We start from the raw sequence: 13,541 nt of genomic DNA, 5'->3' as shown, positions 1-13,541 counted from the left end.
GGTCACAAATTTTAATTTTTTCATTTTTTCCTTTTTTTTTTTATTCATTTTTTAAAAAAAAATTGTTTTATTTTTTTAAATTCTTCAACAGAAAGATGACAAATGTCATTCTAATGAATTTGATATCTTCAGTTTTTCTTAAGCATTTACATTTAACGTTGGACCCATTTTGAATTTTCTTTTGGTCTTTTAAAATGCTGACATATTGGTAAAACTTGTTTTAGACCTATATCAAATACTTTTATTTTGTTTAATTATTATGGGAAAGGTTTACCAAGATGTCATTGTCTACCATTTAGTGACGTTTTCAACTTCATCAAAAAACAAAATGGCATCATATCAGATTTTGCCTCAAGTTGCAATAACAAATGAACATATTGGATTCATCTTATGTGACGTAAAATAACAAATAAATAACATTTCTCGGGAAACATTTTTTGTATAATTTCAACTTCCAGTTCTTGATAGGGGTCAAAGTTTAAAATGGCTTTTTCGGATTTCACATGTAAGACCATCTGGTCGTTAGCCTGCAGTTTGGATAATATGAATGATTTTGACTTGTTTTTAAGGTTACATGGGTCATTTTTGTTAAGTTATTTGAAATGACTTTTTTTTCAGTAACTGTGATGATATTTCATCATTTGCATATTGCATACATTTGCTTTTGGTAGTAGTAAGAAAATAGTATCAAATGTCCTCTTCTGGGTTTAAGAAGGGGTCATGTTTAGAAAGGTTTTCTTCAGGTAATACAAATAAATGATCTGGAGTTGTACAGTCTAGAGTCTAAATATGTAATATATAAACTGCTTGAATTATTGAACTTGAGGTAAGATGTTGTGAAAAGCCTATGAAATAGTTAATTTTGTGTCAAGTCTAAACTTCGACCTATCACGAGACAAGATAGTAAAATAATGCCTTCATGACTTAAACGGATTTCTAAGTATTTTTTGTAGAACTTTTAACTTTGTGTAAAAAAAAAAATTATGGCGATTGGAAATATGGATGTTGAGAGCTTAACTTGTTAATCTTGGGTAATTCAAAGAAATTTCTAAATGGAACTGCTTTATTGTATGGAAGTGTTATCATTTAACCTATTAACCTGCGTAAGATATCTACCTTTGTTATAACTGTATCATATGTATCGTATGATAAAATGTACACTGCAGGTTCGGGGTATCGGAAAGGGTATAAATGTACAAACTTGAATTACTGCTATTAAAATATAAGCTAATTATATGTTCTGTTGTCTATTCTAATAGATAAAATTATTTTCTGATTGTCCAACTATCAAGAATTGTATGTCATCATCAACCTCTGTAACCTAGATAATATTTCCTTGAATTTGATTACATTCATAATCCTGATAGCCACACCCTATTAAACACTTCGAAATGTCACAATCTGCTTTACAGGTGACAATTTCTTCCTCCCTGTTCAAAGGATTTTCATTGTACGTTGTGTAATGATAACTTTTTTTATATTTGATATTCAACAGTAAGTTCATGTTAATCTCCCTGAATTATTATGCAGGTTCAGGTCTTGTATGATGAATACTACAGTAAAATTAGCATGTACTGCTCAGTTGTTCTTGTCTAGCATTGTTGAATTTTTTTTTTTTTTTAATTTTGCATCTACTGTTTCCTAGTTAAGACATTCGTCCAAACCCAGGTCCCAGTGGTCATTCTAAAGATATTATTTTTATTCAAATATTTGTAGTCTTAGAAGTTAGTTGTCTTACCAAGAGCATGTAGTTTTGTAGTTTGATGTAGGCTGTATTTTATAGACTTATCTCAATATATCAATAGCTGACAATATTCCTAGATGGTTAGAAGTCTGTAAAGATTGTGGTACTCCAGATGGGACAGTAAACTTCTCCATTTCCAATCTCCTATACACACGTTGAAGAAATAATAAATTACCAGTAATTACATTATGCTTTAAAGCCTCTCCTTGCCTTTTATTTTAGATCCTTCTTTGGAGACATCTTTTCCTTCATGATGGAAACATACTGTAGTGATGCCAGTTTTTAAGAGGGGCGATAAATAAGCTCCCTTCAACTATAAACCAATTAATTGCATTACATTTTACAATTGGTACACTTTTAAATGACTAATTGTTAATATTTACAATACTGTTTGCTAAAAAACTCACTTCTTTGTAAATACCAGTCTTATGATTATAAAATATAAGAAAATTTGAGAAACAAAATAGAAAGAAAACTCTACCTGTCATGATTTCAGTAATATTTCCCAAGCATTCGAAAAATGTAAGCACAAGTGTATCGAGGAAAACTATATGTAACCAAGTGCTTGCCCACACAGCAAAAAGGATATAGGCATATTGGTGGACTCGAATCTCACCTTCCACGACCATATTAGTGAAAATTAAATAAAGCAAACTCCATATGTAGGCATATTGGTGGACTCAAATTTCACCTTCCTAGACCATATTAGTGAAAAGTAAATAAAGCAAACTCTGTGTGTAGGCATATTGGTGGACTCAAATCTCACATTCCAAGACCATATTAGTGAAAATTAAATAAAGCAAACTCCATATGTAGGCATATTGGACTCAAAATCTCACCTTCCAAGACCATATTAGTGAAAAGTAAATAAAGCAAACTCCATGTGTAGGCATATTGGTGGACTCAAATCTTGCCTTCCAAAACCTTTTTAGTGAAAAGTAAATAAAACGTTAGTATGGGATCGTCTAGATTTTGCCAGCTCCGTCTGGTCTCCTTAACAATACACTTAAACGGTGGAAGGGGTACCGAGAAGTGCTACAAAGCAAATCCCAGGGTTGAAGGATCTCATGTATGAGGAAAGACGGAGGAAGTTGTGGCTACCCACATTAGCTTACTGGTGCCTGCAAGGTGATAGAATCCTACAAGGTTGTCAACATGTATATGACAGAGAAAGTGATAATATTCTTAAACCTTGGGACTGTGTCACTGCCAGGAACAGCTCCAGAGGTAGGTCCAAGAAGTTATTTCCAGAGAGGGCAAGAACAAGCTCAAGACAAAACTTTATTCTCGTTGAGAGTGCGTAGAATATGGAACAACCTTGCAGAAGAGGTGGTCACGGCACCAAATTCAAATACCTTCAAAAACAGACTGGATAAGTTATATAGAAAAACCAAGGGCTGCTGTACAACTATAGGGCAAAAATAAAAGCAGTGACATCAGGAAGTGACAGACCCACCCTAGAATCCGAACAAAGTATCGAGACCAGTGAAGAGGAACAGTGAGTTTCTGTACTGGAAACAAACTTTAAGTAACTCTAAGCACATTATCGCTATTACATAACAATCATTTATGAACATTATAGCCTGAACCAGGTAAATAGTAATAAAATGAAAACGAAAACGTTTATTAATATCCAGAAAATTACATCAGTGGAAATAACTCTCACGATCGAATAATACATTGATAACATATTCCAGCAAATTGGCCATCTCGTGTACATTTAATGGTCCCATTTCCACTTTTTAATCTATCAAACACTTCATATTTCGTTTCAAAAGAATTATTTCCATAGGCTAATGTATACAACATTACTGACTCCGGGAATAGTAATATATATTAACTGAAGCGAAAATTTTGTTATCTACGTCCCTGATTAAAATAAGGACAAAGTATTAAAGAAAAAAAATCACATGGAGAGTAATGAACATGTCGACATCTAGAAGAAAATTGTGGTATTGGGAATAATCCCTCGCACATCGATTCGCCTGTGACATGTAAACATCATACGTGTGAACGGTAATACAAAATACCTGCCTAACTTTAGTTTCCGCTCAACGTTTAAGATACACGAAGGATTGACGTTATATACAGTTTTTTTTTCTGAATAGATATAGGACACTGAATATCAAGCGATGTCCAAATGGAGTCAAAGTTATCTCTCACCCACCCTAACCGTCCAAAAGTTTGGGAATAAAGTGTCAACTTGGTACATTTATAAGTATCTTGGTTGTTAAAGGACTGGCAAAAATAATTCAAATTTCTTCAATGTTTCAGTTGAACTTGAAGACATGTAGTATATAGTTAAATTGTAGATTTTATCCGTTTGTTAAGTGTTTCGATACATCATCTTTCAGAGGCATATCTAATGTGGTCGGGGAATTCGGTAGGGTAACAAATGACAATAAACAAACCTGTCCAGAGTGCTGAGTCCCTCTTTTCAATTTATTTTTATTCCTTTTCGCAACTTTTTATACCAAAGAGTTCCAATATCAATAAAACTAAATGCTGAATCGTACCTAATCCAATGAGCGATGGAGCGATAAGACCAAACAATTATTTCCCATCACTTCACCCATTATATATATATATATATACAACATCCCCCCTCAAAACAAAATTACATTTTAAAGATGTCTCAGTGCATTAATTCTTCGAACATAGTTTGCTATAAATTTTTCAATATAAACACATTACATGGATTAGGAAAGGAGAAAGAGGACTAGGAGTGAGTAATATTAGTTGGTGTTTAATTCATCTACAAATGCAATGTTCCAGTTGTGAATAGCGAATAGATTATCTAAATGGATTTAAACGGGGCAAACTATGAATAAACTGTAAATTTCAGTTCATAATCATAATCGAAACTCGAATTCAATAAAAAAAAAATGAACAAAAGAAAGATTTGCAGGGAGACTCATGAAAAAGTGCTAGAAGTGTTCCGGAGGAGTAAAATTACTTATAGGTGACATGTATGTAAATCACCAGGGACGCTTTTTACATCCCTGATGTAACATTACTATCGCAATTACGTTACAGTAACATGACTTTCTGCAATTAGAACTTAAGCTATATAAAAAAAACTAATTACTTCAACCTTTGTACCTACAAGTTGTAATATTGTGAAAAGGGGACTTGTGTAAGTCTAAAATGATCGAATGCGCCTGCATTGCAATGTCAGGAATTCCTGCCAATGAATGGCAGGAAAGTCAGGAAATGGCAGGAAACTTACATTGCTCCGTGTTTAAGCTAACAATATTTCGTATCGTATTCAAACCTTAAAATTACTTCAAATAATACATTTTTGTAATGTTTTTGGTGTATTTTAAGCATTTAAAGAAATTTTTTAACGTGTTTACTAACACATATGTACACCGCGGCATAGGCCATGATAGGGCCCTGCGACAGCGAGTGGGCAACCTCAAACATCACAAGTCGTTTGTTTTATTCAGGCATTCTGTTTGTTTGTGAGAAATATGTGAAAAGTGAGTGTTTTGTTCACAAATTTGTGAAATATAATAATTGAAATTATTGTTATTTTTACGAACCAGGCTTCGAATATCTGACTTTGTTTATCTCACGCTAGTGGCAGGAAGGGACATAACTCGGACAGGTCTACATACTTATGACCTGCACATTTTGATTATTGCTGTGTAGAACATTTAGCCATTTGAATTTTTTCTTCAAATGTTACCAGACTCAACGACGGGGTGTTCTACGTAGTTCTACCAAGAGTCCATATTGTTTTTTTTATAAATAATAATTTATTCTGTGTTCTAATAGAAATAACAAAAACTTTATACTTTAAAATTACCAAATTTGATTACTGATAAAAATTCACTATAGTTTGTCTCAAAATGTTTTGTCCTGAAATTTCAGTGGTCTTTGAAAAGACAACTTAGAAATATCCTAGAACATTGATATTTGGCAATAATGATGCTTATGCAATATGATTAAGAATTAATGCCAAATAATGTGACAATGATATTGGTATGCCTCCTCTGGGACACACGAAAACATAATTAAATTCAAATAGATCTATATAAACCCCATATCATCTTCATAGGATCACCTGCATTGACATCAATTCAAATATTTGATCATCAAAAATCATTTCAATAAAGTGTCGATATTACCATGAATATCGACGGCCGCCATTACTTACTATAGTAGTAGGCCTACTTATCACGACTTGCACATTAGTTCTCAAAGCGCAATCTAAAATATAATGAAATCTGTAAAACATTAAAATAACATGTAAAATACTTTAATTAACTTAGAATTGTTTATTTTAATTCATAAAACACAAACTTAATCCACTAACATGCATTCCTGTCATTTCCTGACTTTCCTGCCATTCATTGGCAGGAATTCCTGACATTAGTAGGACGCCCTGCAATTGTAACTTTAACAGTTCACGCCTTTGGTTCTCTTTATAGCTGACGCACACAGGACACTCGTTGACTTTGCCGAATTTACACGATATGGGTAAAGTTACTTTTATATATATAAATCGATGGCACTATTGCAAATATAGCCAAAATTTCTGCAATAACTTTGCATGTAGTGTTGATATTGCCCAGATATGCGGTCAACTTAGGGATACCAAGATAAGTAATTCGGTTAATAGCTTCGACATTTTCAGCATTTCCCTGTTATCAAGATATTTCTCTTGAGGATAACTCTGGAAATCTTGGATAGGATACAACTAAAATTTGCATGAATTATTACACGAATTACAGGTTTCGAATTCCTGAGTTCCGACATGGTTGGATCACTTTCCCAGGTTTTTTTTGCAAAGAAAAATAAACATTTGTGATTGTTTCTTGATCTTGAAAAACTTTATGTTTAGGTGAAAATTACAGAAAATTAAGCACAGAGACCTTTCCTTTTTTAACACGAAAAGTATCCTCAAAAATTTCTCTATCAAAGCCTTATGTCATTAAAAGTTTGATATTAGAAAATGGTCAAATATAAGATAGATGTAATTTTGGAGCATTTTCTTTGTTTTTTTTTTTTTGGTTGCTATGGAGATTAAAGCTCTTTAAATTAGGTGAAAACTTAGCATTTTCACAGAACTTTTTTCTCCTTAATATCCCTTACTTTGTAATAAAGGAAAAAAAATTATTCAAAAAATGGTTACTTCGGAAATAACAAAGTATGTCTGTTATTCAGCGAAGAAACAAGAATTATATGTGGAATTGAATAATTACCTGTTCTAATATATATTCTGACGTCTGCGCTGGAAAAAGTGGTGCAGCAACATATTGATTTTTTACTTTTAATCAACTTTCTAAGATCAAAACCTTTCAAAAACTCATAAAAAAGTTTAATACGGGAATTTTTTTTTGTCTTTATACATTCTTAAAATAGCTACAACTCTAAATGCGCCTCAATTGGCTGAGATAAGCTAACAAGTTGTGTCTATGAAGAGGTAACAGAGGTTACAGGTAACAACTTGGATGGAGATGAATTGTGTACGCCATTCTCAACTGTGAAATTTTTTAAGGTTTTGCAAATTACAGCTATCATATGGTTTGATTTCAGAATTTTAAAAATTCCAAACAATAATTATACTTATTTGATTTTGAATACATCAGTTTTACCCCAAAAAGAGGCATGATTCACATAAAGCCTTACATTTACTATGAACATGGGCCATTTGTTTACACTTGGTCCCTGGACCCGACCCCATGAAAATGAGAGGTCCTAATGAGTGTCCTGGGAGGAATGAGTGTCTTGGGAGTGTCCTGTGACATATTTAGCACCCACCAGTTCATTAATAAAGATCATTTTGTGTTTTTTTTTTCTTTTTTTGGTATTATCAGGGCTCTCGATCTGCCAGATTTGGGGCGATATTTGGCCCCATTCCCAATGCAAAATAGTATCTTTTTTTTCCCAATTTAGACCCCAAGTTCTCCCAATTCTAAGGAAAACACCATTATTTTTCCCACTTCTAAGGGCCCCGGGCCCCAGTCCCAAAATGGGGTGAGAGAGCCCTGATTATTCACTTTTCACCAACGTCTATCAACATGCAAAAAATTGTTCTGATTAACCGACAGAAAAGTATTGAAATACACTGCCGAAGTTGATGCGGAGTGTGCACAACTAACACTATACTGAACTACCTAGTAGGAGTAAGTGTCCTTTGAGACTCTCACATGCCGGGCATTTCATTAATAAAGACTTTTTAATAATTCATTTTGTATTATATACTTTACACCAATGTCTACCAACATGCAAGAAATGGTTCTGATTGACAGACTGAAAAATATTGAATTACACTGCTGTACTTGACGCAGAGCATGCACAACTAACAAAATAATGACCTACCATGTAGGAGTGAGTGTCCTGCAAGGTTTTCAGTTGCTCAGCATTTCATTAATTGAGATTTTTAGCCCACCATCATGAGATGGTGGGTTTAAATTGCTCTGCGTCCGTGGCCCTTGGTACCTAGTTGTGCCCATTTGATTTTGGGCCTGATCAGAAAAGCAAAATGGCAGACAGGTAGGCATCTTTGATTTTTTCAATAAAGTTATCGCTATTTCATGAAAAGTAACAGATGGATCTCTCTTAAATTTCACATGTAGGTTCCCCCTGGTCTCTAGTTGTGCCCATGTAATTTTGGGACTGATCAGAAAAACAAAAAATGGCCAAAAGGTGGCCATCTTGGGTTTTTACTTTGAAAGTTTTGTTATCACTATTTCTTGAGAAGTATTTTATGGATCTTTCATAAATTTCATATGTAGGTTCCCCTTGGTCCCTAGTCGGGCCCATTTGATTTTGGGTATTATTAAATCATCTATATATTTTGTTGTAAATTATTGATCTAATATCTGTTCTGCTGTACTCTGTGAATTCTTAAATTATTGCATCATGACCAACATAGCTTTGACCTCCGCTTTCCTATAGGCAGTTGTTTCGATCTACACATATTGTAGAGACTTGTATGTCCAGTTTGTTGTATAATAAAACACTGTAATGAATGTTATTGGTACATGTATTATTATTTCTTGTTCAATTGATTTTCATGATTTGTTTTAGCAGAAACATATATATGTGTTATGTACATCTCTGGTTTTAGTGTTGTGTATGAATATAATGACCCTCAATTCATTTTGGTGTTGTTTACCGTGTGTATGTGAGGGTATATCTTTCTTTTACAAGTGTTTTTCAGGATTCGTTTTATTGCTTTGTATGAACAACGTTTGTATTGTCATTCTACTGTATACATTGTGTGAAGGGGTTGCATCATTGAATAAGATATTATCCATGCTTCATTCAGATGACAGTTTGCTTTCTTTGAATGTCACAACACAAAGATTTTAGGATTTAATGCATGTGTACAAATAAATAATATAAGTTGTACATAAAACTGAGATTCTATGATAATTCCATATTATAGATTTTATAAGGAATACCATCATTACCTGTCATTTGTAATTGTCATTCTGACAAAACGTGTCTTGAATGGCAGTTTTGATTTAATATTTTATATCAAATATTGGAAGATATAGTTGAAATTTTACCTTTAGTTCAATAGTAGGTCTTCTGTTTCCAACAAATAAAATTGTATATTCCTTCAGCTAGAACTAACTATTTTTAATGTTCAGTTTTGATAAATCTTATAAGTGAAAATATTAGAAAATTGCTGATAGTGTAATTGCTTTGAAACATAAATATGTCAAGGATTTTTCCCCCAAAATTTTTTTAGATTTGTACCAAATATATCTGATGTATTATGCTACTTTGATTAGAAGTGTATAGGTCATTATATATCTTAGTAAGTATAAATTCATATGTGATATTTTCATCTTCTATGTATTGTAGGTTTACTGAATCTTAAACTTCATATGTTATTTTTTTTATATAATATGTATCTGAAAGCTTACTGTGATATCTGTATATATGTTACTGCAGGGCCATATTGTAAATTGGACATGCCTAAATATGTAGCCCTGGATAGATAAAAGGTTTATTTATTATCATTATTAAAAATTAATGTTAAAACAGATCAGTGAAATAGTACAAATGCCTGGACACTTTTGTTAAATTAAGAAAACCATTTTAGAATAAATGTTAATTTAGTTTTATAAATCAACTGATGTGTTTTGGTATTGTTGTCATAAAGTATGTGTGAACTTGGCATTACTGGAAGACAAAAAGAAATAAAAACCTCAGACATTTAAAAAAAAATGCAAATATGGAATGTTTTGTGTACACAAAATGCCAAGTAGTTGTTACAAAAAGTATATGACTTTTAAGGTCTTGTGACATCTGATACCAGCCGGAGTACTAAGTACATTGTTCATATATACACCAAACAGTCTCTGTTATTGCTATTTCTAGAGAAGTACTGGAGGATATTTCTCAATCTGTTAACTTTGAGACTGGGAAGAAATAGCTGCAAGTTGACCATCATAGATATGAATTTTAACATTTTATAAATGCTATTTCTTGGGAATAAATAGACCAAGAAAAAAACAATTTCTTGATGTGATCACTTGTTTAAATAAGTCGACATGCATCTATTACTTTTTTCATCGAAAGATTGCACTCAGTGTACTTTGGTAAAAGTTCTATTTAATTTATTATACTTTTGTATTAAAACTAACATTTAAATATAGTCCTTTTTCAGCCTGACGGTATTGGAAACTATCATGATAAATTCCTTTTGTACAATGTAAAATGATGTAGTCAAAATTCTTATTAGATTTACTCTTTTATTTTACAGATGTCATAAATATAGACATGGGGGAAATGACCATATAAAACGAAAGGCTCAGAGCTACTTGATTTAACTCCTACAACATGGAAGAGGTACTCAAGGAATTTTACCGATGTAGGATTTGTGATGAACCTATTACCTACCCGAAGAAACTCAGATGTCAGCACGTTTTTTGCCATGAATGTTTGGTACTTTACATCACTGAATTCTATGGCAAAGCTTCGTTTCCTTGTCCAGTATGCGGATATAAACATTTGCCCGAGGAACAAGAATCGGTTGTTTCACAGGATACATTACTGATACTAGAGGAAGATACTCTTATGAAGGATGTCCAGCAGTTTTTCAAAAATGGCGAAGAACCTGAAGCGATGTATAGTGTGAATAATATGATTCCAGTATCATGTAATCTTCACGATGAATATATGTACGATTACTTCTGTGTGAATTGCAACATGCTTGCTTGCCATAAATGCAGACGAGAGATGCATGTACGTTGTGAGCTACACAAGATTGACAAGGGTATGCATATGAAAGCATTCAACAATAGCAAGGAAGTCGCAGAACAACTAACTAACTTTCTGTCTGAAACTGAAGAATTACACAACATTCTTAACACAAAAATAGGAAACATCGTCCCTGACCCTGCAACACATGATGAAACAATCAAGTTGTATTATTCAGAATTACGAGAAAAAGTTGTTCAGTACCTGGCAGAGCAAGAGAGGAAAGTACTAGAGAAAGCAAAAGAACTTCGAGAGAATGAGATAGCATACTTAGAGCGCGACGCTGTGGTTTGTGATAAGATGGCGTCATCTGTAAAATTACAACAGGAACTTGCACTTGCTGTACAAAAACAAATTACTACACATGCACCGCAAAATTTAGTTGTAACGAACCATTTAAGGAAAAATTTGGAAAGATTTAAAACGATGTTTTCACAACTACAATCAGATATCGACACAGAATATAATGTACGATTCATTGTCAACACAGAGTTGGAGGACAAATTGGCCGACACGGACATCGTGAAGATCGAAATTGTTGATTGCTGTCATATGGATGCTTGTGCTGTTACTTTCCAGGAAGATGCTGTTGTTGACCAGCAGGTACGCGCCGAACTGGATTCTGCATTGTCAACTCCTGATAGGTCTTCGTTAATGACCACACAACATGAAGAAATGTCGCCCCCCCTTCCACCTGAGGAACCACCACCGACTTATAATAGTGTAGCTCGACAATCCTTCATACAAAGACGGCGTCCTTTGAACTCATCGGTTATTCGACGCCAGCCTTCAGCATCTGCCCCACCATTGTCGGCCCTTGATGATATGCCTGGACCCTCTTCCCGTCTTCATTATAGTCCCTCCACACAAGTCCATTACCCTTCTGCTGACGGTCGCTCCACTGTGCAACCATCTGCGCCCCCGCTGTCCCTGAGTGCATCGTCTGAACCATTTGATTCCCCACAGGAATCCACTTTTACACCAATTCCTCTAAATGCACAAACGGTCACCATGTTTAAGTATCTAACAAAGATTGATACAGTAACAGACAAAGACGAGTTTAATCCTTCCTTGATGGGCATTGTGTCTTTAGGAGAATTCTTTGTCGTGGCAGACAAAAAAAACAAGTGCCTTAAACGCTTCAGAAGTGATGGGTTTGGTTCCTTAGTTGACCAATTCTACTGTGCATCGGAGCCATGGGATGTCGCTGGTATATCAGACACTCTCTGTGTTGTGACTGCTCCGGAAGAAGGTGATATACTCTTTGTATCCTTTGCAGATACACCTGGTGAAACACCAGCTAAGCTAGAGTTTGTGATGGAAACTGGAAAGTACATTAGTATAGGTTACTGTAGAGACAAAGACAGACTCATTTGTGGAAGAGGACCACCATTCTCTGCTGCAAGGATTGATATTTTAACTATGCGTGGAGATATCGTACAGAAAATTGACCTTATGTTCTCAATGACAGTTCCGAGGAGTCTTCTTATGTCTACAACCACATTTCTTGTGTTTTGTGATGTGCGTAAAAATGAAGTGGAGGTCTATGACATAAAAAATAGCAAAAACTCTCCTGAAGTTGTGCGGCGTTATGGGCATGATTCACTAAAAGATCCACAAGGAATCGCTTTACTGCCTGTACTGAAAAGTATTCTCATACTAGACGCTTCATCCGGCAATGTGTTTATAACATCTTATTCAGGTCATGCACGCAAGGTTGTGCATGGAGATATTAAAAGGGAACGACTAGGTGGTCACGAGGTGCAGTATACCATCAGTGTTAGTAACGACCAGAAAATCCTTGCAGTGGCCCACTACAAGGGCAAAATCTCGTTCTATGAAATCAGATACATGTAAAACTGGTGAAACTGAGATTCTTTTAAAGGTGTTATTACTTGTGTGTCTTGTTCAATGGCTTTCTATACCACATACTTATCTACAGTCCAAACATAATTTGACATCAGAATATTTATAAAGGCTACAAACAGCTTTTGCCCTAAAAGTTATTTTTTAGGAACAGACGTTAAGGCCTTACTTTGGTTGCTTAAATACTATTTAGAAGTAACCAGTGGTTAGGAAAACAAGATGTAAATTTAAGCAAACTTGGAATATTTCACAGTTGCAGATTTGCTTGGGTTTTTAATGCCATTTTTGCTTTAAAGTCAAAGTCTTTTTCAGTGGCAACAATATCACTTTTTCGCAAACTCAAAAATCAAACCAATCTTTGACTAAATGAATAGGGGTCGGAATGTTCTGGTGGCTTCTAAAACTTGGAAACCATGCCCCAGTTTTTCAAACAAGTGGTTGGTGAAGAATTCAAATTGCATATAAGGCAAATTCAATACCCAAAATATATCAATCTGACCTGTTTCAATATGTATCCAGCTGTATAGTATAGTAAAGAATGTTGTTCCATTTATCTGTGAACAGTTTAACATTCATGCAACTCTAACTATTTACCTGTTTACATGTGGCAGCTGATTTGATAGTGTAGGACCTGTTCCCATTACCACCATTCTCATGCAAGAAGGCAGCAACTGACAATTTGATAATACAAGGTTTTGAGAGA

General features: G+C 34.2%; 1 protein-coding gene across 1 annotated transcript; it reads left to right on the top strand.

Moving 5' to 3' along the window:
* The first annotated feature begins 10,550 nt into the window (after positions 1-10,550).
* LOC132556451 (RING finger protein nhl-1-like) lies at positions 10,551-12,995 on the top strand. The gene has a single exon (XM_060220861.1). It carries the CDS (start codon positions 10,553-10,555, stop codon positions 12,827-12,829), a length of 2,277 nt encoding a protein of 758 aa, XP_060076844.1. The 5' UTR covers positions 10,551-10,552; the 3' UTR covers positions 12,830-12,995.
* The last annotated feature ends 546 nt before the right edge of the window (positions 12,996-13,541 follow it).

Source organism: Ylistrum balloti, unplaced genomic scaffold, assembly GCF_031769215.1.
Source record: "Ylistrum balloti isolate Yb309-2 unplaced genomic scaffold, AGI_CSIRO_Ybal_v1 Utg370568, whole genome shotgun sequence".
NCBI classification, from domain to species: domain Eukaryota; kingdom Metazoa; phylum Mollusca; class Bivalvia; order Pectinida; family Pectinidae; genus Ylistrum; species Ylistrum balloti.
This window is presented reverse-complemented; position numbering and strand designations above follow the sequence as displayed.

Coding starts and splice junctions, on each gene's coding strand:
- LOC132556451 (XM_060220861.1), top strand. CDS start 10,553: ATGGAAGAGGTACTCAAGGAATTTTACCGATGTAGGATTTGTGATGAA.